The following is a 27,566-nucleotide window of genomic DNA, read 5'->3' as shown; positions in this document are numbered from 1 at the left end:
AATGTTTAAATGTTACTATTATGATGTAATTTCTTACAGACTATGTTTGCACATATGCACTCATGCACTGAATATGATTCCCTATGAAGTCACCATCCCCTCCCCTAAACTATAACAACCTCCAGAGCCAGCTAAGTGTGTGTGTGTGTGTGTGTGTTACTCTATTAGCTTTTCCTCTCTGACATTCCAGTGCAGTTGAAGGATTGAGTGCTGGGATACAAACACAGGCGGGAACATAGTGAGGGAGTTAGAGCGAGTGAAAGGGAATTCTCTCTGAGCTAGTCTGCATTTGGATTTTTTCCCTTCCTGTGGTGCTTTCAACTCACTCTCATTTGACTTTTCCTTTGTCTGCTATCTCCAGCTGGAGATCACAGCCTCTATCAGCTTCAAAAGCATCATCAGGCATTCTTTTTGGCTCTGATCACTTCTCGGATGTTAGTCCAGCAAGGATAGAGTATTGTTTCTACAAAATCCTAAGGGTGAGTTGATGCATACTATAACCAAAACATTCATGAAATACAACTTTTTCTTTTTCTCGTTTAGTAGTAATCGTGTAGATAAACATCAACACTTGAACCCTGCATAATAATCACTAAAATAAGAATGATACTGTTTAGTATTTTATATTTCTATTTTATTGCACTTGTAATTGTACATTGGAGTCATTAAACTTAAAATATTGCAGTGGATTGTTTGTAAAATTATAAAGTCAGATCCAATACCAGCCCAGTGTTTTGGATCAGCATTGGTTTTAATACTGAAACTCAGTATTGAATCTGTATGTCCCTAAGCATGCTATGTTTTTGTGTCTATGCTGCACTGCAATCAACTGGTAACCTGTCCAGGCTGTATTGTTGCTGTGAGCCCAGAGTTTTCAGGTTCAGACTCACCAAGCCCCTAACAGGATAAAGTGCATAGTGAAAAATAATAAATGCAAGAGTGTAATCCTTTATATGTAATATTAGACAAGCTAACTGCAATATCACTGTTAATTATATTTAACTTAGTAAGCCAACGCTGTGACACTAATTACAGTTTGACTAGTTTGCAGCCCAACTATAAACTCAACATTGAATGCGTTTAGATATTAATGTGCACAACTGCAACAACAATGGAAACACTATTGTACAGATAATGTGTCATTAAAATCTACTGAATTAGGGTTAGATAATTGATAATTGGAATCCAGTGCTTGATTAACTGTCTGTGAATTTGTTTTAAGATTGCTGTAGAGATAAATAATAAAATCAAGATAGTTGGAGATAGACAAGGTGGAGCACTTCCACCAATAGCTCAGATTATTTATGTTCTCTTGTTGAAGAGCCATATTTAGTCCTATGGGCTGGCTTTGGATGACATGGGTAATATATGCTTCATTTTTCTGGGGACTGGTTACGTTTGAATCTTTATCAGGAACAAAGGCTCACAAAAAGTCATAATTTACATACTATCAGTCAGGGTTGCATAAACTAAGTTCAGCAGTTGACATATTTAAGCCACCTGATTTTAGGTGACCACTGTAAAGAGTCACCTAAAGAGACATGTGTAGGTTATTGTATAAGGTAGTCTGATCATGAATATAGTATGCATAAAGTTCCTATAATGCCTGGGCTTAAATGAAAAGGGAACTCAGGCTTCATTGCATTTGTGCAGCATAGCATGTGCTTTTGATTTGCAGTTTTACCTCTGCTTCATTAGCATGCAGATGTGAATATTAATGAAATGTTTTAACATTTGTAACTCAAAACACAAAAGTGTGCAATTGGTTGGTGTTTAGGTTTGAAATAATGAAATATAAAAATTGCATGTTTACATACAGTATAACTAAAAACAAATGTGAAGATGATGTACAAAATTTGATATGGTGCTAATTAATAATGCCCATCAGTCAAAACATGAGCCCAAACAACATGAAGTCACCATGACACCTCCCCCACAGGGTCATTTTCCAGATGACTTTAATACTGTAGCATCTGGGTATTTTAAATACACAGGCATTTAAATGTTATTTCAAAACGTTGTAAATCTGTAGTTTGTTTATATGAAAACAAATTGTAAACAAAAAGAAAGAATCTATTATATCTAATATCTATTATTATTGAGCTAGTAGTAATTCAGCATTTAAGATTCTGTTCCAGTAACAGGACACATGCAAGACACTGGCTACTGGGACATTGCAACATTTAACCCAGTTAAACCCCATTAAACTGCCCGAGTAAAAATATTCAGAATTATTAATTTCTGTATGTACTGTGAAATTTTCTTTTACATTTTTACCAATAATTGTTTTCTATTACCCACATTATATCTTTAATTAGATCTGCCCCCTGACTGAGGTTAATTTGCAAATGCTGGGTGAAAAACAATCCTAAGGAGTGCTTCAGTATTTCTATTTTAATACACTTCTGCTCATTTGTATGATAATCTAAATAAAATAATCTATCAGCTAAATAAATGTAAATGTTATCTGTTATAAATACTTCTGTCTTGGTCAGGCTGTGACGGCCCCCTACAATGGCGATGATTCTGCAGCCCAGCACCAACAGCCTTGAGGTCCCAGGTATTGTACCATTTTATGAATGTACTTCTAATAAACATGTTATATTTACCACATGCATTCATTTGTTACTATAGTAATCATTTAGAATTATTACTAAACTAAAAACACATTTGCACATTACAAATAAAAAATAATGTGGACTATAAATGACCTTACCTTGAACTTTCTGAACACCAGGACATAACATCTCAACAAGCTGATTGAACACTTCATTCAGAGTTAATATAATGTTATTTTTGCTTTTGCCGTAACAGCTTTACTCTTTTTGAACTTACGTTCATCCACAAAAGCTTTGGTTAGGTTGGTCACTGACGTGCATGGTCATTCATCCCAAATGTGTTGGACAGGATTGTGATTAGAACTCTGTGCAGGCCAGTCAAGTTCTTTTACACTAAACCTCATGATTTTAGCACAGTCATACCGAAACTGTGACCACAATACGCCTGGTTAATCATTTTCCAGAAAACTTCATTATGGTAGCCAGCTGCAGCATGACTGTAGTATATTTTAATACCATAAATGATGATAAAATGTGAGTCATCTAATGGTAGTGTGCTTTACACAGCTTCAGCTGATGCGTGTCATTGTACATAAAGATCCTTGGCTTGTGTGTGACTGCTTGACTATGGAGACCAAATGCTTAATACATTAGACAAACAATTTTTATGCTGCAGTTACTTCCAAGGACAGACGACTTGTCTGCACCATGCACTTCAACTTGGCAATCTCATTCTGTGAACCTGCGTGGCCTAATCCTTTTTGTCCGACCTGTTGTTGCTCTGTGTTTTTACTTTACAACACTCAGAGTTCACCAATGGAATTTTAACAGGAAAGATGATTGATAAACTGATCTGTTGAAATGGTAGCATCCTTTGAGAGTTATTATGTTGGCAGTGTATTACACGGCTGAAAGCTTGTCATGTTAATTGTGGGGTTGGAAGTACTGCACAAATTTGGGTGGCAAACTTGGGTAAGGCTTGTTCCTATTTAATATCCTATGGTACGTCCATGTGTTTTGGTCTGATAACATTCCAATCATACCCTTGACTGGATCCGTCTTGTGTATGTAATTTATGTGAGTTTACATAGTTCCTAAAGCTACATGAGTGGGTAAGTCATTAGTAGAATGGCATATCTTTGTGATAAGGTAGAGAGGAACAGTTCATTCCCACTACATCCTTTACAGCACGTAAGAGTTCCTGAATTCTTGGCAGTCTTGGGATTCCTGTTCTGTGCCCTGGATTGATATGGGCCTTTATAGTGTAAAAGTGGTGAAAGTTTCCCACCATTTGAATACACGCTAACAGTTTAGAGATCTACAGCTAGTCTAATGATTTTTAAGGCCCTGGTATACAGTGGGGCCAAAAAGTATTTAGTCAGCCACTGATTGTGAAAATTCTCCTACTTAGAAAGATGAGAGAGGTCTGTAATTTTCATCATAGGTACACTTCAACTATGAGAGACAAAATGAGGGAAAAAAAATCCAGGAAATCACATTGTAGGATTTTTAAAGAATTTATTTGTAAATTATGGTGGAAAATAAGTATTTGGTCACCCACAAACAATCAAGATTTCTGGCTCTCACAGACCTGTAACTTCTTCTTTAAGAAGCTCTTCTGTCCTCCACTCGTTACCTGTATTAATGGCACCTGTTTGACCTCGTTATCTGTATAAAAGACACCTGTCCACAGCCTCAAACAGTCAGACTCCAAACTCAACCATGGCCAAGACCAAAGAGCTGTTGAAGGACACCAGGAAGAAAATTGTAGACCTGCACCAGGCTGGGAAGAGTGAATCTACAATAGGCAAGCAGGTTGGTGTGAATAAATCAACTGTGGGAGCAATTGTAAGAAAATGGAACCTGGACCATTGATAATCTCCCTCGATCTGGGGCCCCACGCAAGATCTCATCCCGTGGGGTCAAAATGATCATGAGAACAGAGAGCAAAAATCCCAGAACTACACAGAGGGACCTGATGAATGACCTGCAGAGAGCTGGGACCAAAGTAACAAAGGCTACCATCAGTAACACACTACGCCGAGAGGGACTCAAATCCTGCAGTGCCAGGCGTGCCCCCCTGCTTAAGCCAGTACATGTCCAGGCCCATCTGAAGTTTGCCAGGAGCATATGGATGATCCAGAAGAGGATTGGGAGAATATCATGTGGTCAGATGAAACTTTTTGGTAAAAACTCAACTCGTCGTGTTTGGAGGAAGAAGAATGCTGAGTTGCATCCCAAGAACACCATACCTACTGTGAAGCATGGGGGTGGAAACATCATGCTTTGGGGCTGTTTTTCTGCAAAGGGGACAGGACGACTGATCCGTGTTAAGGGAAGAATGAACGGGGCCATGTATCGTGAGATTTTAAGCCAAAACCTCCTTCCATCAGTGAGAGCATTGAAGATGGAACGTGGCTGGGTCTTCCAGCATGACAATGATCCCAAACACACCGCTCGGGCAACGAAGGAGTGGCTCCGTAAAAAGCATTTCAAGGTCCTGGAGTGGCCTAGCCAGTCTCCAGACCTCAACCCCATAGAAAATTTGTGGAGGGAGTTGAAAGTCCGTGTTGGCCAGCGACAGCCCCAAAACATCATTGCTGATATAGGAGATCTGCATGGAGGAATGGGCCAAAATACCAGCTACAGTGTGTGCAAACCTGGTGAAGACTTACAGGAAACGTTTGACCTCTGTCATTGCCAACAAAGGTTATGTTACAAAGTATTGAGTTGAACTTTTGTTATTGACCAAATACTTTCCACCATAATTTACAAATAAATTCTTTAAAAATCCTACAATGTGATTTCCTGGATTTTTTTTCTCATTTTGTCTCTCATAGTTGAAGTGTACCTATGATGAAAATTACAGACCTCTCTCATCTTTCTAAGTAGGAGAACTTGCACAATCAGTGGCTGACTAAATACTTTTTGGCCCCACTGTAGGTAACAGCCTGATACTGAAATAACAGAGATGTTTTGATTACCTGATATAAAGGTTTAAAATGGCCACAGGTATAATTGCTTTACATTTGTTAGTCTAAAGTAATCATAGTTTGTTTTTATATTGCTCCACTGCAATTTGTGAAATACCTGATATCCTGTTACTGGATGATGCTACATACCGTAACAGTACTAGATGATGTTACATTTGAACTGTTGCCCGATATCGGGACGTGAACTGAAAATAAACCATTGAGTTTAAACGTACTTAATTTTAATAAATGAACATTTATACGGGGTTTATGGGTGCAGACGTGAAATACAAAAATCTTTATACATTCAAGGCAGTTAGCAGACGCTTTCATCCAAAGTGACTTACAATTTTGACTGGATGCAACGCAAGCAGCTGAGGGTTAAGGATCTTGTTCAAGGGTCCAACAGTGGCAATCTGACAGTGGTGGAGCTTGTACTGGCAACGTTTCGGGTACTAAGCCGGTACCTTAACTGCTTAGCTTCCTCTGCCTCTCTAAAACATTGACATAGAACATCTTCTTCCTTTAATTAATTTTACCCTCCTAAAATTATCGTTTTATCCAGTCTGCTACACAGTCTAAGAGATAGTAATATTAATATTATTCAGTCTATGCAAAATGACAGTATATGAGAAGCCAGTACTACTTTGAATATTTGTTTATTATATATGTTTTTATTTACATCAACCACTTTATTTAGGTCGGAGTCACAGTGATTTCAGTTCACCCTAAATCCCAGGGCACAGGGTGGACAGGGTGGCAATCCATTGCAGTTGAATCTGCTTTGCATAAACATTTTTGAATGATAACAAATATTTAAAAATTAACAAGTTTTCTGTTTGAGCAGCTAGGTAAGACAAGTGTAAATGAACACAGGTACAGTCAAGTCAAGTCAAGTCAACTTTATTTATATAGCGCTTTTTACAATAGACATTGTCTCAAAGCAACTTTACAAAATCCAGGACCAACAGATACAAAAAAACCCCTGTTGAGCAAGCCGAGGGCGACTGTGGCAAGGAAAAACTCCCTGAAAATTACAGTAAGAAACCTTGAGAGAAACCAGACTCAGCAGGGCCCATCCTTCTTGGGTGGCCTGGAGGACACTTTAAATAAATACACGATTTACACAAAGCATACAAACACAGAATTAAATGATCTAAAGGTTATAACTGGTAATAAATAGATAAATAAATAAATAAATAAGAGTTGTTATTCGCTCTAGTCTTCAATAAAGTCTGTAGTGATTTCTTGTCATTCTTGGTGCAATTACTCCAGACCCGTCACATCCGGCAGGAGCAGCATCGTTGTCACGGCAGTCTCGACTTTTAATCCTTTGCCTCGGCGGGTAAACAGGTTTCCATCAGAATGCCTTTGGAGTAAAACAACAAAGAATGTAGTTAATAATGTACAATGCTAGTTGAGTAAAACAGTTTTACAGAGAGTTTTAGAAAAGGAAATATAGATGTTCAATTTGCAAATGTCATTATATTTATTTACATTCTTATTTTAAATGCATGGTGAACCAGTTTAAAACATCCATTCTTAAAGCACATAAGCATATTGTATACTCATTTACTAATAGTTTTTCACTGTGTAATGGCTGATTAGAAAGACTTCATCAGAATACAATACTGACATATATTTTTTGTTTTAGGTGAGGAGAAATCCATATCTACATCTCCATCAAGCTCTCCATCACCATCCAGAAATGACTGCAGTATTGCTCCTGTTACTCCCTCTTCATCTCCGGTATGACTCCAAATACTAACTCAAATCAGCTGCCACATCCACATTTTTGTTGTTAACCAAAATTCTGCAATGCTATTGCTTACTAACTAAGGCTTTAAATCTCCAAAAAGACAAAAAAGTCAGTACTTTTCTGTTATTTTTTACACAGTACAATCTCTGGTTAAAGACAACACACATCCCGAAATACAGAACCAAGTCTGAAATGTTTGATTCATATTAATGGTGATGGTCAGAAAAGTTGATAAAGATAAAAGGAGAAAGGAAAAACGGGAGAACAGGGAGGCTGTTTAGATCAGTACCAGGCAGAGCTGCAGATCTGATAACTACACCTACTGAAGAAAATGTTTCAATTAAAGTGTGGAGATGAAAGACATAACAACAGTACAGTAGTACAGTCTTGAAATATTGTTATATCATACAAGCACTTTATTTTTTGCAAAATGATAAAGTAAAAATATTCATAAATAAATCAATAGACCCACACATTTTCTTATACAGGTACTTGAAATTTTCGGCATTTAGCAGACGCTCTTATCCAGAGTGACTTACAGAAGTGCTTCCATAATAAACTTTACCGTACTCTAGTTTAAGTAGACAACAGTCCAAGAACACAAATCTGTTGAAACCCTGATAGATTTTTTTTTTTTAATAAGAGCATAAGTAAGTACATGTCAGCTTAAATTTTTAGTAAAGAGGTGGGAACTCAGATGTTCGAACAGACAGGGGAAGTTCGTTCCACCACTTGGGTGCCAGTACAGAGAAGAGCCTTGATGCTTGTCTTCCTCGAGTCCTGGGTGGAGGATCAAGTCGAGCAAGACTAGTGACTTAGAGGTTGCGTGGTACAAAGCGGGGTTTTATTAGACCTCGAAGGTAGCTTGGGGCTGGTCCATTTTTGGCTTTGTAGGCGAGCATCAGTGTTTTAAAATGTTTTAATTCATTTTGAATGAGTTGCAGACATTTACACACAGCAACGTTAGTAAATATTACTTATCACTATTAAACCGTTTTAGGTCAAAACAAGAGCAGGGTTTCCTGTGGTAAAAACTCTGGAATTTTTATAACTCACAACTGAAGTCATAATTTGAAAAAACTTGTAACTTGATCATGTCTGTCTATGACTTTCAACTTGAACTTAAACAAAGACTGAGGCCTAACTTGTATGGGCAGTGGTGGGTAACTAGTTAAGGACTAGACCATTGATTATAAGGTTAAGGGTCCAAGCCAACTTTTCACTGATGGGCCCTATAGTAGGGACCCTAGCCTTTAAATGGATTTTATCCTTTTTTATTTCTTGTCATATCTTATTTTTACTCCTCTTCTCTTTATCTGTATTATCTTTATCTCTTTATCTCCTTTCCTCCTTCCAGAGAACAGAAGTAAGGCCACGTATAGCATGTCCGTTCTCTGTTGTGGTGGCCATTGATTTTGGGACCACATCCAGTGGCTATGCCTTCAGTTTTACAGAGGACCCAGAAGTCATCCATATGATGAGGTAACCATTCCTAGCAGGCCTTAAAGGCTTAATGTTGATCACCATTGAACATTTTTTGAAAGCTTTTTTTCCACTCTACGTAGACGATGGGAGGGCGGAGATCCCGGCGTAGCCAATCAGAAGAGCCCGACTTGCCTGCTGCTGACCCCTGAAATGCGCTTCCACAGTTTTGGCTTTGCAGCGCGAGATAGCTACCATGACCTGGATCCAGAAGAAGCTAGACGCTGGCTCTACTTTGATAAGTTCAAGATGAAGATCCACAGCAACAGTGTAAGAATGCAGATGTAATATATATATACACAGCTTAAAGTATTAAGGGAACACCAGATCTTGATGAACAAACAATTCAAGTTGAAAATCTTTACTGATATAAATGTGTAATTTGTTGAGAGCTAAACGATGTAACAATGGTCAATGAAAACCAAAATCATTAACCCTGGAGGCCTGGATTTAAAATCACAGCAGAAATCAAAGTAAAAAAATTTAAAATCACTGGCTGAAACATGTTGCATGAATTTTATCACATCAACTTATTCTGTGACTCAGAAGTGTGTATGACCCTGGTATGCACTCCCAGCAATGTCTGGGCATACTCCTGATGAGGTTGATGTCCTGGGGGATTTTCTCTCAGACCTGCTTCAGGGCATCAGTAAGCTTCTAGACAGTCTGTGGCACTATTTGGCATCATCGGATGATACATAATATCCCAGAGGGTCCTAACTGGATTTACTTCTGGGGAACGTAAGGGCCAGTCAATCGCATCAATAGCCTTTGTCATTCAGAAACTGCCAGCACTCTTTGACCACATAAGCCCGACTTTGTCTTGCACCAGGAGGAACCCAGAGCCCACTGCACCATTGTTAGATCTGACAGTGGCTCTGAGGAGTTTATCCTGGTACCTTAACAGCAGTCAGGGTACCATTGGCTATCACATGGATGTTTGTGCAATTCTCCAAGGATATGCCTCCCCAGAACATCACCGACTCACCTCCAAACCGGTCATGATGGATGATGTTGCAGGCAGCATAATGTGCACCATGGTGTCTCCAGACCTTTATGTCACATGAACTCAGTGTGATCTTGCTCTCATCTGTGAAGAGAACCGAACACCAGTGGAGGACCTGCCAATTCTAGTGTTCTCTGCTGAATGCTGGTCGAGCTGTACAGTTCTGGACTGTAAGCACAGCTCCCATTGGAGGATGTTAGGCCTTTATAGCACATGGTCAAGAGAACTAGATGTGGTTTTATTCAAACTCAAATTTATGTCAACTTATGTCATTAACATTATTATTTTTTGTTTACTGTGACTTCTTTTTGCTTATTTTTGTCAATTCTATAAACATCTCCATAATACCTCTTAACGTAAAAGAAGCTGAATATTTCTGATTGCAACTCTATGAATTATTAGACTGGGTGATTAACAAATGAGCATCTAAACAAATTTGCATCACTTTATTCTGCTTTTTTTGTAGGACCTCACCGTTGTTACAGAACTGGAGTCAGTAAGCGGGCAAAGAGTTAGGGCCATTGAGGTGTTTGCTCATGCTTTGAGGTTCTTTCGCCAACATGCTTTAAAGGTAAAGCAGAAAAATTACCATTTGCTGTGTTTCTATGTATGATGCAAAAAGTAATAAAATTTACCCATTACTGACCCTATTACTACATGAAATGGAAAGATTCATAAACAGAAGAAATAGAAGTCAAAATAATGCTCCACTTAGACACCGTATTGTGGTGCAATACTCTTTTTACTTTCAGGAGCCCCTGGGGACCAAATACCAGCATCAGCTCTACCCACAGAGTCTATTACTATTTAAATACACAGATCAGCCATAACATTAAAACCACCTGCTGTGTCTTATCCACTCATACCAGCACAACACACACTAACACACCACCACCATGTCAGTGTCACTGCAGTGCTGAGAATGACCCACCACCCAAATAATACCTGCTGTTTAGTGGTCCTGGGAGAGTTCTGACCATTGAAGAACAGTATGAAAGGGGGATAACGAAGCATGCAGAGAAACAGATGAACTACAGTCAGTAATTGTAGAACTACAAAGTGCTTCTATATGGTAAGTGGAGCTGATAAAATGGACAGTGAGTGTAGAAACAAGGAGGTGGTTTTAATGTTATGGCTGATCGGTGTATTTTGGCAGCATAATCCGATCCACACCTAAAAGAGTGTGGAAGATTTATATGTGTTTACAACATGGGCATTGTGGTCAAACTTCAGATTACACATTACGATACAAAATACAGTTTGTATTAGTTTATCCTGATCTTACTTGATTTTGCTGCCATAGATCCTTAATGTTGAGATAATCATAAAAACATTTTTTATAGCTTGAGATAAACATGCAATCATTTTTCTATAGCTTAAAGGGTATATACACTGACTGATATTCCATTCCATGGATAATTTTAAATTCTTTTAAATGCCTATGCTCACTAATTCAGTAACTGTATTTGTAATTATTAAATAGAAGCCAAACATGTAAAATATTTCAAAACGTAGGTATAATTCCTAAGAATCAGCCTATAATGGCTTTAGTTAGAAGGCTCTGGAATTTTCATCCTGGATGAGATTGCATTACTTATTTAGTGACGTTGCTCTAAAAATTTTGTTAACCCATGGTTTGTGTTTGTGTGTGTGTAGGAGGTGAGGGACCAGTGTTCATCTGTGCTGGAAGGTGATGAGGTGCGATGGGTCATTACTGTTCCAGCTGTGTGGAGACAACCAGCCAAGCAGTTCATGAGAGAGGCTGCTTACCTGGTAATACACTCAAGCTCATGTCATCACAGATCCATAGGGTTTCCAGTAACATTTCCCTAGTACACACAAAGATGAGGTTATTCATGTGAAGTATATGTAAAGTTGAGAAAGGGATGTCTACACATCAGTGGAAAAGTAACTAGGGTGTGTTGACAATATGTGTAAGTAAATGTGGCACGATATTCACCATAAAATACCAATGTGTTCTCTGTCAAATCCAGTGAAGACAAAGTAGCTTAAATATTTAATATAAATATGCTTTATGTTTTATGACTGAATATATTTAAAATCATAAAACAAATGAAAATGGCATAGTCAAGAGTATTGGTACCCTTGACCTAATTGTTTTGCAGCACAACCTTTGGAAGCATTGTCTGCAATCAATCAAGCATTTCTGCACTTTGCTGCTGGTAGTTTAAGCCACTCTTTTTTAAATCCCTCTAAAGTTGTCTTCTAACTGCAAGTTTCAGCTCTTTCCACAAATATTCAACAGAATTCAAACCAAAACTTATAAAAGGTCACTTCACTACAATTATCCAGTGCTTTCTTTTCATCCATTCTTGTGTGCTTTTAAATGTTTGTTTCTGGTCATTATCTTTCTGGAAGCTTTCAAACACTTGGAGGTATGTTCTACTTCAAAAATGTCTTCATAGTCTTCTGACTTCATTGATTCGAGGCACCCGGTGTCTGAGGCAGTTTAAACTTTATTCTGTTCTCCTTGGGTCTGGGGCCTAGAGCTGGTTTAAGAGGGGCGTAGTTTCCTCCTGACTCAAGAACAATGCTCGAGACCTGGGCACAAACACAGGAAACCACGCCTGCACAAAGAAAGACGGTAGGGAGGGTGGTAATGATGTGGGGTTGGGATAGAGAGGTATGAGGGAAGGCTAGGGAAAAGGGTATTTTGCATGTGACATCATATGTTAATCTTTCTCCTGAAAAATTGCGTGTAATGCAGTATTAAGACTCCAGTTGGCTTGTATGTTGTGGCTGTTGCATATTTTTGTTCACAAGGACATTCATGAAATTTGTCCGAAAAAGGTTTGCTTTATTTTTGTAATTACTGGGAACCTCATGTCTGAAACTACATACTACGTCTAAAAATGAAAAAAAGAAAAGAAAAACAACACAACGCAAATTGGTGAACCAGTTATTCCATGCTGTAATATGCTGAATCAGTTATTCCGTGGTTGGAGAGGGAGGATAGGAAAATGTTCTAACACAGTAAATCACATCATTCTCTTATCCACTGTTTCAGCCTGGCAGTGGATAGCTTCCTACCTGAAAGAGCGTTCTTACTAGGTGTCATAAAGCTGACATCTCCTCCATGTAATCTTTTAACTGGAGTCAAACAGGGTTCTATACTTGGTCCAATTCTTTTTTTGCATATTTACACATTCTCATATCCTCCTATCCCCCTTTCTTACGATTCTCATGTTGATGATACTCAGCTCATCGTGTCATTCCTTTTTAAGACACCCAAGTTTCAGATCACACATAGATGTCAGCTCATCACCTAAAACTTAGCCCCAAAAAGAATGAGGTTTTATATATTCCCGCAGATCTGGACCTAGTCATTTCTTTCAATCATCATCATAAAAATGTGACCATTCCTCTCTATAGAAGTCACTCAGTCTCTTGTCCGGTCTCTCATCATTTCACAGCTGGACTGGTGCAACTCCCTACTGACAGGACTTCCCATGCCCACCATCAGACCTCTGTAACTGATTTAAAATGCAGTGGGCTTTACTGAGAAATTGAAGGACAACACTGTTCCCAAAAAATTACTTTAGCTGTTTAAACAAGTAATATAAAAAAGGGGTTCTTTATTGGATTACAATGTCCATAGTCCAGTCAAGATGGGTAACTGAATAGTTTGATGAGTAATTAACCCTTTGATGCACAACCTGGGTCAAAAGTGACCCAACTGAGTTTTTATTTTCTATATCTTTGCAATAAATTAATTTAGTCATTCAAGCTTCCATGAATTTTTCAATTAACTTGTTTTTGATCATCACAAATCCTTATTTCAGTTTTATATTTTTTGCTTTTTTAATAAAAATCATTTTTGTATCACTACCCTTCTAATGCACAACACGGGTCAAAAATGACCCTTATGTATTTACTATGGAATTTGACAGAAACTACTGACATTTGTAAGTGTTTGTAGCCATAAACATATTTACTGATCTTTAGAAAGACAACCAAAGATTAGGCTCTTGAATCTTGAATATATCCAATACTATTTGCTTGCTAGCTGTTTACATATTCTAGTATAGATAGCGTTTATTAGCTAAGACAGCAAATACATGAATAACTGACAAATGTGCATATGAAAATATTCTTGAATGGATGAATATGGGTCATTTTTGACCCATGTTGTGCATCAGAAGGGGTTTGCTTAGCATGTGCATCAAAGGGTTAAATAATCACTACATTTAAACCCTGCTAAATACCCACAAAGGATTTTGGACTGGCATGTTATATATTTTCCTTTGCCACAATCATCAAAACAATGCATGACTTTTGGTAGAATGTTTTATCCTTCAGTTTTAAAGAGTTGTGGTGGTTGTTATGCTGGTTTTTGCTCTTTGTATTTAGTACGCAGTTTAAGAAACCAGTCTCACAATCATGGGGGAAAATTAAAACCAACCAGGAATACAAACAATTGCATTTACTGACAGATATTTTAGGACACGCATACACAGTCTATAACTTCCATCCAGACATTAGAAAACGTTTAAAGGCACACTTATCTATGACCTCAACCTTTTTCTCTTTATGTTGCTTTACTTAAATTCTGGTTTTTTTCTCTTGTCATTTATCTGTGCACACTTAATATTAACCACTTACTAGTTTGCAATTTAGGACACATGCAGAAATGGGCTTTTCTGAAAGTTTCAAGAAGGCTTGGACAAGATTATAAAACCAAACATACTGCTAAAGTTAGTAAGCACGCACAAAGTATCCAGGAATAGGTCTCCCAAGGGGTGTGGTGCATAACCTTTTGCCCAATAGCTCATACTGTGGACGATCAAGCCCCAGGCTGTTGTACAGCTGTTCCAGGAGATTATGCATTTCTCTCTCCTGTTAATTCAGTGGAACCAGCAAATCCCAGGTATCTGTGAATTAATGTGATTGATAGTAGACAGGAAACACGTCATGCAGGATACAACTCTTATACATAAGGTTGATTGGCTGCATGTGTCTCACCACTGACTCTAAACCCAACTCTGACTGAGTAATGCATGGTCACATTGTTATGATTCATCAGCAGTTGAATAGATCCTGGTGTGTGTGGTCAGCAAGCGAATCATACTCATTTATGTCAATGTCAGCTACCTTTTTTGACAGATAATGAGAATATCATTCCATGGACAGTTTACTACTTAACTGTTACTTGTTGCCGGTTTTAATTTAATTTTGTACAGTTAAATTGTTACATTTAGCACCCTTAAGAATTTAGGGTAGAAACCTAAAATAAAAGGTTCTAGGGTAAAGGAATTATGACTCATTAAGTTAAGATCAACATTTCAATGTAGAAATGCTCCTTCAGATGTAAGTAAAATGTATTCTAGGTAGTATTGGTCTACCTAGATCTTAGAACACTAGAGAATTTTTTTGGTATTTAATTCTAGGTAGCATTGGTCTACCTAGATCTTAGAACACTAGAGAATTATTTTTGCTATTTAGTTCTAGGTAGTATTGGTCTACCTAGATCTTAGAACACTAGAGAATTATTTTTGCTATTTAGTTCTAGGTAGTATTGGTCTACCTGGATCTAAGAACACTAGAGAATTATTCTTGCTATTTAATTCTAGGTAGTATTGGTCTACCTGGATCTAAGAACACTAGAGAATTATTTTTGCTATTTAATTCTAGATAGTATTGGTCTACCTGGATCTAAGAACACTAGAGAAATATTTTTGCTATTTAATTCTAGATAGTATTGGTCTATCTGGATCTAAGAACACTAGATAAATATTTTTGCTATTTAGTTGTCTTTTATTTTACATTATTTTTCTTTCTCATTTTCTTCAGGCGGGTTTAGTTTCTACAGACTCTCCTGAACAGCTCCTCATTGCTCTTGAACCTGAAGCTGCCTCCATCTACTGCAGAAAGCTCCACCTTCACCAGGTAATTGACCTTAGCCAGCGACCAGTGACCAATGGCTTGGACTTGGATGGGTCACGTCTCTTCGATTCCAGCTTCAGGCAAGGTAATGGTGCTGTCTTTTCAAACCAAGGAACAGTTTGTTTTGAATTGCTTCTTTTTCTTAATGGTAAACATGATTATACAAGGGACACTCTGGGCAGAACTCCAGTACAACAGAGCATATCACTTTACTGCATTAACATCGAATGCAAAACATCTTGAGGGTTTGGGGGAAAGCCATGATCTTTGTCTCTCTGTGGAGTTGTGGTTTTCTGGTGGAAATATTTTGTCCTTCTTTGCAGTGTGTGTTGGGGTAAATGTAAAATCAGATAAAGCATTAGGGGGTTCAGTCAGAGGGGGGTTGGAGAAACAGCATGTGGTTTATATTAAGTGAGCAAGAGAAAGGATTGATGAGGGGCCTTGGAGGGCAGTCTTTTTAAATAAACCACCGATGCCTATTGTAAAACAATATGCCCCCCATATTTATGCAATTTTTCTTAAGTAAGTGGTGCCATTATTTTTTCTTACAAATACCACCGAGAGTCATAGTGCATAGTGAATTTTACACCCCCTTCCCCCAAAACATGCACAATCATGTGTAATTGGAACAAGATGCTTTTGGACCATGATGTCAGTCTCCTTAGGTCTGTTCAAACAGTTCACATTTACTACTCATGGTCTCCCTTCATTTTTACCTCCCAACTTCATCCACTTCTGTTAGCATTTGAATGACGGCTCCGAGTTCTTTCATTTCCTTTGATGTTTAATGTTAAAACCATTCCAAGTTTGAATGTGCCCTTCACCACTTCTTTTCTCCCACTTTCAAGTCTTTTACTCTAAATCCTGAAAGCATTTCTTTGGAGCTGCCCATCACTTTAAGTATACTCACAGAGAAAAAGCAATGATGCCAAACATATTGCCAAATAGCCTGACAACTGTCTAAAAGAATACACTCCACAAATGTTCCTCTAGGTGTTTTGATTGCACACTCACTCAACACAGTGAGCACTAAGATGTTTTAGGTTGGAATTATACTTATTTAGTAACTAGCCATATAAAGGTGCAGGTAGCTTTGAATGGAGCAGCAGTGGCATACACTGATCAGCCATAACATTAAAACCACCTACTTGTTTCTACACTCATTGTCCATTTTATTAGCTCCACTTACCATATAGAAGCACTTTGTAGTTCTACAATTACTGACTGTAGTCCATCTGTTTATCTACATACTTTTTAAACCTGCTTTCACCCTGTTCTTCAATGGTTAGGACCCCATATGACCACCACAGAACAGGTATTATTTAGGTGGTGGGTCATGCTCAGCACTGCAGTGACACTGACATGGTGGTGGTGGTGTTGTTAGTGTGTGTTGTGCTGGTATGAGTGGATCAGACACAGTAGCGCGGTTGGAGTTTTTAAATACTGTGTCCACTCACTCTCCACTCTATTAGACACTCCTACCTAGTTGGTCCACCTTGTAGATGTAAAGTCATCTGGTCATCTTCTACACCTTCATCAGTGGTCACAGGACACTGCCCACAGGGCGCTGTTGGCTGTATGTTTTTGGTTGATGGAATATTCTCAGTCCAGCAGTGACAGTGGGTGTTTAAAAACTCCATCACTCATACCAGCACAACACACACTAACACACCATCACCATGTCATGTCAGTGTCACTGCAGTGCTTAGAATGATCCACCACCCAAATAATACCTACCCTGTAGTGGTCCTGTGGGGGTCATGACCATTGAAAAACAGCATGAAAGGGGGATAACAAAGCATGCAGAGTAACAGATGGACTACAGTAATTGTAGGACTACAAAGTGCTTTTATATGGTCAGAGAAGCAGATAAAATGGACAGTGAGTGTAGAAACAAGGAGGTGGTTTTAATGTTATGGTTGATCAGTGTATCTGCTGCAATGAATAGAAGCCGGTCCAAAATGTAACGAAACATACTTAATTGGGTACCTAATTAGGCTTGATTAGAATGTCTCGGTAGCTTACATCATCTCCAAATCCATTACAAGCAGAAATCTCGCTAGCTTGCTAGTGAGCTAATGCGGATGAATTACGATGGCCAAAAAATCAACTTAACATTGACTACAAAAACTTGGACTTTTAGTCCACCCAGAATGCACCTGTCATGAAAAATAATGTGACTATTATTAGAATGCAAACACTTTAACACACTGACACATATAGTTAGTTGTCCAGCTTACTCCAGCTGTCATCCTTTTTCGACTGTTATTACAGTGATGTCAGCTACGTTTGGTAGTCATTACAATCCAAATTGAATCTTTTGTTTTTTCTTTTCTTCTCTCATTTCATCTTTAATGCTGTTCCATACTGGAAATGGTTTCCAGACAGGGCCTAAAGCACAAGTCTGAAAAATAGGATTCTTAGATCTTAAGATCTGGCACACACAGCTAGAATTTGTAAGCTCTTGATTGTGTTTCCTGACTCTTTCTACAGAGAACAGGAACTCCAGTGGACAGATTCCCATTTTATTATTCTAATAATATACAATAGTCCTTAAATATGACCCGGGTTATAAAACACATGTAACTAGTGCTGTACAAAGTGGCTGTAATGATTGAAAGTGTATTTATTTTTATAACAGAATGTGCTATAAGCTATTCTAGACTGTGTAACTTGACTGTTACACATTGGTCACAGTTATGACTGCCAGCATTTACTGGAAAAATGTTTTCTTTTACAGCAACAACAAAAATGTTCCCGCTGGAGTATGGTGGAGGGTCTCAGTTTAGCTAGAACAAGATCATGTGTATTGTAAGATGTGTACTTGCTATTTCCTGTATTGTATAGTAATGTCAGCCAATCTAAAAGTACAAGTCTTCAAAAAGACATTCATTTAAAGTGGTGATTGTTATGGTTGCAAAAGCCCCCTCCTCCATCTTAGTCACTTTGTAATGTGGTTTTTAGTAATGAAGGCCATGTGCTGATAATTAGTACTGCTGGTTCTCTGATTAAAGACTTGTGTGTGCATGTGTTTGTACATTGCAGCACGCACACAGCTTCGCAAAGCCAGACATAGCCGGACATTTCTGGTGGAGAGTGGAACTGGGGAACTCTGGTCTGAAATGCAGACAGGTAAATATAAAACATATGCATATAAAACTTGTATAAACCCTGATAGTAAGAGTGCATAGCCACTGATGCACCACTGCTTTCACATCATCATCACATGAAATCTTCTTCCTCTTAAAGCTTCTTTGAGCAGTTCGAAAAGGTGGAAATCTGATGGCGCTAAATCCGGACTAAAATTTCTCTCTAGACACGACCAATTACTACTCCTCCCGTCCTCACCGTTTCCAACAAAAACATAAAAGTGCAGAAACTTTTTGAAGATCTCTTGTACATTTATGTGGTACAGCAGTGGATTTTCAATGTAAGACAACATACGAATAAAAAGTAAATAAAAAGGTATGAGGTAAAACAATAGACAGAACTATACACCGATTAGGCATAAAATTATGACCACCTTTCTAATATTGTGTTGGTCCCTCTTTTGCTGCCAAAACAGCCCTGCAACAGTGATGCACTGTGTATTCTGACACCTTTCTATCAGAACCAGTATTAACTTCTTCAGCAATTTAAGCTACAGTAGCTCGTTTGTTGGATCGGACCATGCGGGCCAGCCTTCGCTCCCCACGTGCATCAATGAGCCTTGGCCGCCTATGACCCTGTCGCCGGTTTACCACTGTTCCTTCCTTGGACCACTTTTGATAGATACTGACCACTGCAGACCGGAAACACCCTACAAGAGCTGCAGTTTTGGAGATGCTCTGACCCAGTCGTCTAGCCATCACAATTTTCCTGCTTCTAACACATCAACTTTGAGGATATTTGATATTCACTTGCTGCCTAATATATCCCACCCACTAACAGTTGCCGTGATGAAGAGATAATCAGTGTTATTTACTTCATCTGTGAGTGGTCATAATGTTATGCCTAGTTTGTGTATGTAACAAAAGGGTGGCACAGTGGCTCAGTGGGTAGCACTGTCTCCTAACAGCAAAATGGTCCTGGGTTCAATTCCCAGGTAGAGCGGTCCAGGTCCTTTCTGTGTGGAGTTTGCATGTTCTCCCCATGTCTTTGTGGATTTTACCTGTCACCTATAAGAACCTGTTCTGTCATGAATGTAACCAAAGTCAAGAGGACAATAAAATGCTAGTAAACAAACAATAAGTGATAACTGAATAGTTAAAGATTAACCAAAACTAACAAGCGTATGAATTCCCATCAAAATACAAAACATCACAAGTTTTTATCCACAAGTCTGTGCTTTATTTAATACATATCAGCTTAATGCTGGGAGTAGAACTAGAATAAAATAAGTAGAAAACAGTTTTTTATAGAAAATAGATGCTTCTGTGTTCCAAACCTTACTCCTAAATACTGGTGCAAAGCTGGAGTACAGCCTTCTGAAGGTGGGAGGAAATCAGAGTATTCAGGGAGAAACCTAGGCAAGAATGTTAGAATTCTGTTTACTAAAACGTAAATTCTTTAACCTGTTATCTACTTCTGACACCCCAGGTGCTGGCTGGCTTCAAGAATTTTAATGTGGACCTAATCTTAATAACTCACAGCTTTATAACCATAAAGCTTTATAAGCACACAATGATAATACAGCATATGGATTTTGATTTATGCATAAACATAAATACGTAATATGTTAATGTTTTATTTAAATATGAACAGCTTTAAGATGAAGTAAATACATGACACATAAAGTCAAAAAGCTAACCAACTTAAGACAAACCCAGAAGCTAAGAGACATTTACAATAGTTGACTAAAGAACCCAAATACATTTTTTAATGCACTTTCTTCCCTTTTCTCCCCCTTTAGTGCGTCCAATTGCCCAATTGCATCATGCTTCCTCTCCGCCTATGCCGATCCCTGCTCTGACCGAGGAGATCGAAGCTAACCCACGCCCCCTTCGACACGTGGGCAGCAAGCCGTATGCATCTTATCACCCACACATGTTGTGCCACCTAGTGTTGTGTACGGAGAGACACACCCTAAGAGCACTCTTTCCTCATCTCTGTGTAGGCGCCTCTAATCAGCCAGCAGAGGTCATAATTGCACCAGTCTGACAGAGAGAGACCCATATCGGCTTAGTCCCGCCCATCTGAACAACAGGCCAATCGTTGTTCATGTGGCCGCTCAGCCTTAGCCGGCAAGGCAGAGCTGAGATTCGATACGATGTATTCGAGATCCAGCTCTGTTTGCAGCGTGTGTTTTTACCGCTGCGCCACCTGAGCAGCAAGAACCCAAATAAATTTGCTAAAAGAAGAAGTCAGCTTACTTGCAAAACCAATGAGCAGATCTGCAATCAATTTATTGATTTATTTGAACTTTACCATCATGTTTTACACTGGTGGTCACTGGTCATGACAGGACAGGTAGTTACAGGTTACACATGATTAATCAGTTAAATTTCAAACACAGTCACAGGCAATTTTGCATCTTCAATTTACTTGTCAACTTACATGTCTTTGGACTGTGGGAGGAAACCCACACAGACACGGGGAGAACATGCAAACTCCACACAAAAAAGACCTGGATCACTGCACCTGGGACTCAAACCCAGGACCTACTTCCTGGTGACAGATCTACATTTAGATTTGACATTGAAACAACACAAATAAAACTGTCAAAGCATTTCAACAAACTAAACTAACCAAAGCTAAACAAAGCCCACACACACACACCTAAACCACACACTCTCTCACTCCCTCATTTTAACAAAATTTCCCAGCGGTACACAGTGCCAGTACATGCCACAAAACAGACCCGTCACATTTTCCCTTCCTCAACCTGATATTGAACACACTTCAGCCTGCTGAAAATTCAACACTAAAACAATGTTGGTAGTTTTGGATCAGTACTCTCGTTTTAAAAACAGAATAGATTGTACTTTAATTAAAAGTGCACTTTTGTGTGTGCTGTGAATAATTTGTATATTATTACTGGCTCTGGCTGCTGCCTCGTCTTGTAGTGCCTTGTGGGTTGTAAAGCATGTTGCTCATTGCCAGGCTGACTGAGGAGGTCCAGGGTCAAAATAATCAGATTTTTAGGTACAGATGTTTCCTGCTAAAAATGAGTAAGAAACACACAGAAAAGAGATCAAGAGCGGCATGGAGAAAGAGAAAATAAGAAAGAGAACAAAAAACTCTTTTTAAAAAAAGCCCAAATTACTTTTCACTTGTTTGTACTGCATTTACCTGACCCTCAGATTTTTTAACTGCCATGTGGGACAGAAGTGCTATACATTGCTGTACATCGCTACCCACAAGACTGTATCATAAAGGCTTAGAAGGCCTATTTTCAGAAGTTAAAAAACATTCTGATAAAGTATTTATATTTTGTAATATCACGACACTGTATTTGTATCAATATTTGCCATTTTTATATCAAATAAATCACAATCAATTTATACTATTTATACTGTCCATTTATACTGTCAATCAAATTTATACTGTCCATTTTGCTTCAAATACATGAGCATCAACCAACCTAAAAGATTACTATTTAATAAATAATGCTTTGGTTTTATTTCAAAACAAAAGCATGCAGTTAATCATGGCACTGAAATACAAAGAAAAGAAATACTAGAGATGCATGAGTACCGATACTGGTATCGGGTATTTGCCCGATACCACGCTCATTAACTTGTACTCATACTCTCAAACGAGGCTCCGATACTAAACATCCGATACTGTGTGCCTAGTGCACGTTGCTGCGTTATGCACAGTTCACACTACACGATTTGTGCCCTGATTTTCGCTCGGCGACTGGTTGGCGCTAGATTTGCCGGCTCGGGAGCAACTCGGCGTTCGCTCGGCGATCAAAACTCGGCTCTGGATCGCTAAGTGTGAACTATCCAACAACTCGATCTGACTGGCTCACCGAGCGCTCGAGTTTTCTAGCACGTCAGATATCTGATCTCAGATGTGCGACTGGGAATGAGTGACATGTCGAACAGCCAATAAGAACGCAGGATACGGTGTGAGGGGAAATGCAGGAGAGGAGTGTAAACAGGTGGGACAGGGGGACAATATAGTTTATATCAGAATACACCGGCACACACACACACGTTTTACAGTATTTCTGACCTGATCATTCTCTACAAAACATAACAACAAAACACCAACATTGCAAAAATATTTATTAACCTCCAACTCACTACAGAACAATCCATGCTATTCGTGTTGCCAAAACCACTCAGATTCATTTATTTTTCCTCCTTGATATCATCACGTCAGCGCACAAACACTTTGATTACTCGCTACTTGTTGACGTGCGTTTTTGGACGTGGTATCATTAAACTTCTCGTCACTTCTCACGTGTGTTTTTGTTTAAAAAAAAAACGGTATTCTAAATAGGTATTGGTATCGGTATTGGCAAGTACAAAAATACATGTACTTGTACTCGTACTCGGTTGGGAAAAAATGGTATTGTTGCATCCCTAAGAAATACAAAAACTTACCTTAGCTTGTGTTCTTTAAAATGAGAATTTATATGTGTTGTTCTATTAAGAATATAAACAAACAACAGGTGACATTTAAGCCTTAGTAAGTAAATGATCTCCACACAAGTTCCATTTTAGGCTGGAGTTCAAAACACGTGACAGTCCCGGCCACACGGCTCTGCAGACAGATACTGCAGCTGGCACAATAACAATGCTAACCCATTTAGAGAGACAGTGTGACAAATTGGTCTTTTATTAAATTCTTATTGCTTGACCCTCTGTAAATCTATAGCTGGACCACCTCACAGCACAATGTTCTTTCTAGCGACAGTAGAGGGTGACAAAGGGACTTTTTAAATATAACCCTTTACATTCCAACACAAATTGAAAAGGCAGGTATAAAAGACTTTTAGAATATTTTAGGCACTCTCAGAAGGCATACAGGGCCCTCACAGTTCTCCTCTGGTGCAAATTTCATATTTATCTTTAGATCAGTTGAGTTGAATAAATTAGTCTTCAGCACCCCAGTGTTGGTAATCGTTATCGAGAGTATATCAATTTAGTGTGGCCTGTTGACTTTTTTGTTACAGTTCAGGACACAATAAGATAGAGGTAGTGAATCCCTCTTAAAATGTTTGTTATTAACTTTATTATTATGAGTGGTTAAATAAAAGGTCAAGGGGTCTGAATACTTTCTGAATCCATTGTATTGTTAGTACAAAAAGTAACTTGGTCTTTACTGAGGGACAGCAGCTGTAATAATGTATGTGCTTTTCAGGTGATAAATATATAGTAGCAGACTGTGGCGGAGGGACAGTGGATCTGACTGTACATCAGATTGAACAGCCTCAAGGAACTCTGAAGGAACTCTACAAAGCATCAGGTGAGAGAAATGATGCACATACATTATTGCAGGACGTCACAGTGCACACTGCTAAATGTATCACAAGTATAATCAGTAGTAGAAGTGTGAAATTATAATATTAATAGTTATTGTTTCTTTCATGCGTCCTGCTAAATACTTCTGCTGTAAATGTTTTTTCAGCACTTTTTATTATTATTTGTTAGTATATTTATGTAAATTATTTAATTAAAATGCTTTACTACAATGGCCAGTGTATTTATAATAATAAACTAGGATGTGCTTTTATTTGAGTGCTTTTATTTGCAATTAATGCAGAAAACTTGTTCATTACAATGACATTTTAAACATATCCCAGCTTGTCTGGAAGCTGGGTATGAGTACAGGGTCAGTCATTGCGTGCAACATTTGTCAACAGTGGCTGCATGGCTAAGATTTGAACCCACAACCTATTATTTAATAGCCCAAACCCCAAATAAGGGTTCTTAATATCTAAAGTTATCTCCACTTATCCACTTATAACATCTACAATCCTAAAACTCTTAAGATGTTATTTATCTATTAATTGCAAATTATTCACAAAACAGATGCCTCCACAGCACCTGCCAGACTTAAAACCTGTGTCATGTTTAAAGAAATACCCAAGCATAAGTGATGTATCAGAAAATGAGACGAGTAACTGTCTAACCTGTGTGTTGCAGGAGGCCCGTATGGTGCAGTAGGTGTTGACCTGGCGTTTGAAGCCATGCTGTGTCAGATATTTGGGTCTGATTTTATTGAGACGTTTAAAGCCAAGCGTCCAGCTGCCTGGGTTGACCTGACCATCGCTTTTGAAGCTCGCAAGCGCACAGCAGCGCCTGGTAGAACAAGTGCACTCAACATCTCCCTGCCATTTTCCTTCATCGATTTCTACAAGATACACTGTGGCCAGAGCGTGGAGACTGCACTACGCAAGAGCAAGTATGATCAAGAGCTTATCACAGCTAAGAGAAATAATGCTAGTCTGAAATTATGTTTGTCAATGGGTTTCAAAGGACAAAAACAGTAGAAAATGTATGTTTACTGGATATTTTTAAAGACTTTTAAATGAGAAAGAACAAGGCAATGCTCTTGCTGCAAAAGAAGTCATGGGTGTAGGTTTGCCTTGGAAGGGATGCATAAAAGAGAGCTCCCTTATATGCATGGGCCTCACAATTAAGATAGGGGGTTAATACAGAAAAAAAATAAAAAATAAATAACACCTGATAATTGATGACCTTGTCAAAGTGCTGCTCTAAAACAGGGTTGCCAGGTGTTTGGTTTTGACAGAAAAACTTATAAATGTGAGTTAAAATTAGGCAACCCAACTAAAAAAAAGGCCTGTTATTGGCCTTAACATAAAATTTTATAAGTTCAGATGTATTTCACCCTAATTTTTGTTTTTCATTTACACTGGAGGCAACATCTACCAACACTGCTCCTCCAAAACATGTGAATCCAGCCATGCCTCTTGTTCAGTTGTGGCTCATTGGACAAAGAGCTCACAAGGTTTAATGTAAATAGTCTGATACTTTCTTTCAAAGTGGTCAAGAACCACCTATCACAGTACAAAGCCATTTGACTGACACTGCAAATGACCAATTATTGACCAACTATTGCCTTCAGTTACCTCCCCTTTATAAAAAAAGCCATTTGGCTGTAGTATGGAATAAAAATACAGTTTTCTGTTTCTGTTTAAATAAGCTTCTCTTGGGCATGAATAAAAGAATAACACTGTAAGCTGTATGGCCAAAAATATGTAGACACTCCCCCTTAACATTGAGTTTGATTATTTTTTATGCTTATATATAAGCATAAAGCATATAAGCATATACTGTAAGTGACAGTGTCCAAAGAAGGTCCATAAAGACATGGTTTGACCAGTTTGGTGGGACTTCAGTGGCCCAGGCAAAGCCCTGACATTAACCTTATTAAACACATATAGGATAAATTAAAACTTTGATTGTGAGCCCGACCTTACAAATGCTTTTTTGATTGAATGGTTCGGGTGTCCACATACTTTTGCCTGTACTTTCTCTCTCAACATGTAGTGGTTTTTAACCTGTTTTATTAGCCATGCAGACACAAATGAGACTAGTTTGTCAGAATTGTTTTGCTTCTCAGATTACTAATGCAAACTATCTCACTTTCAGTATGAATATAGTGAAGTGGTCTTCTCAAGGGATGCTGAGGCTCACGGCTGAGGCTACACTTGATCTTTTCCAGCCGACTATCAGAAACATCATCAAACACATTGGTAAGCCACAAAAACACACTCCAATCTCACTCTATACTGGACAAAAAAATTAAACACAGCTTAGTGACTATGGCTTCTAACTGCTGATCTTTTCTAACTTGTACTTACAGAGGATCTGATGGACAAAGAGGAGATAAAGAATGTGCGTTTCCTGTTTTTGGTGGGAGGTTTTGCAGAGTCCCCCATGCTTCAGTGTGCAGTCCAGAATACACTAGGTCATCGCTGCCGCATCATCATCCCTCAGGATGTTGGGCTGACAATCTTGAAAGGTGCGGTGTTGTTCGGCTTAGACCCCACAGTGGTCAGAGTTCGACGCTGCCCTTTAATATACGGAGTCGGTGTTTTAAATCGCTTCATCGAGGGCCGTCACCCACGTGATAAACTGCTTATTAAAGATGGTCGCAAGTGGTGCACTGACATCCTGGATCGCTTCGTCTCTGTCGACCAATCAGTTGCTTTGGGAGAAGTGGTAAGACGGAGCTACACCCCAGCAAGGATAGGCCAAAGAAAGATCATAATTAATATCTACTGCAGCAGCAATGATGATGCTGTGTACATCACAGATCCTGGGGTTAGGAAGTGTGGAACTATAACACTGGATCTGCCAGAGTCGGGTGCAGGAGCTGTCAGTGGGGTGAACGAAGCAGCGCTAGAGCGCAGGGAGATACAAGCCACTATGCAGTTTGGGGACACTGAGATTAAAGTGACAGCTGTTGATATGGCAACGGGGAAACAAATCAGAGCTTCCATTGACTTTCTGTCCAACTAATACTATGAGAAAAGAAACAAGAATTAAGAAAGAAGAATGAAGAGAACATCCGTCAGGGTTCCTGAAGAATTTGGCACATTTTCTGTACATTATAACAATTTTTATATTATACAAAACCACTTAAAAGTTTATTTTTGTAGACATGTGCTTGTTTTTGAGGAATTTATACTGTATAACATATTCGTCTATCATGACTTATATGTTTAGAGCTGCAACCTAGTGTATGTAAAAAAAACAAAAAAAACACCTGGATACTGAAAATCAAAGCAAATAAGCTGGAACATTCCTTACACCGTTAAATAATATAAGCATCAGCTGATAAAATGATGTTATGCATTAATTTTGATTATTAACCTAATGCCTACTATAAATACACAATTAAATATTACCTATTATACACAAACCATTACTGATCAGGTCTGCATTACTTTATTAATAATGGGTTACTGTATTGTATATTTT

The 27,566-nt window shown here is 38.5% G+C and overlaps 1 protein-coding gene across 1 annotated transcript; it reads left to right on the top strand.

The window, feature by feature from the left end:
* The first annotated feature begins 430 nt into the window (after positions 1-430).
* On the top strand, positions 431-27,503 carry hspa12b (heat shock protein 12B). Its single transcript, XM_062993285.1, has 13 exons — positions 431-479; positions 2,496-2,560; positions 7,185-7,279; positions 8,647-8,771; positions 8,855-9,041; positions 10,244-10,348; positions 11,434-11,550; positions 15,589-15,766; positions 18,727-18,813; positions 23,977-24,081; positions 24,762-25,020; positions 26,232-26,335; positions 26,446-27,503. The coding sequence occupies exons 2-13, from the start codon at positions 2,515-2,517 to the stop codon at positions 27,102-27,104; spliced, it is 2,067 nt and encodes a 688-aa protein (XP_062849355.1). The 5' UTR covers positions 431-479; positions 2,496-2,514; the 3' UTR covers positions 27,105-27,503.
* The last annotated feature ends 63 nt before the right edge of the window (positions 27,504-27,566 follow it).

This window comes from Trichomycterus rosablanca, chromosome 4, assembly GCF_030014385.1.
Source record: "Trichomycterus rosablanca isolate fTriRos1 chromosome 4, fTriRos1.hap1, whole genome shotgun sequence".
Lineage (NCBI taxonomy): Eukaryota > Metazoa > Chordata > Actinopteri > Siluriformes > Trichomycteridae > Trichomycterus > Trichomycterus rosablanca.
Note: the sequence above shows the minus strand (reverse complement) of the source record. Positions and strands in the feature narration are given on the sequence as shown.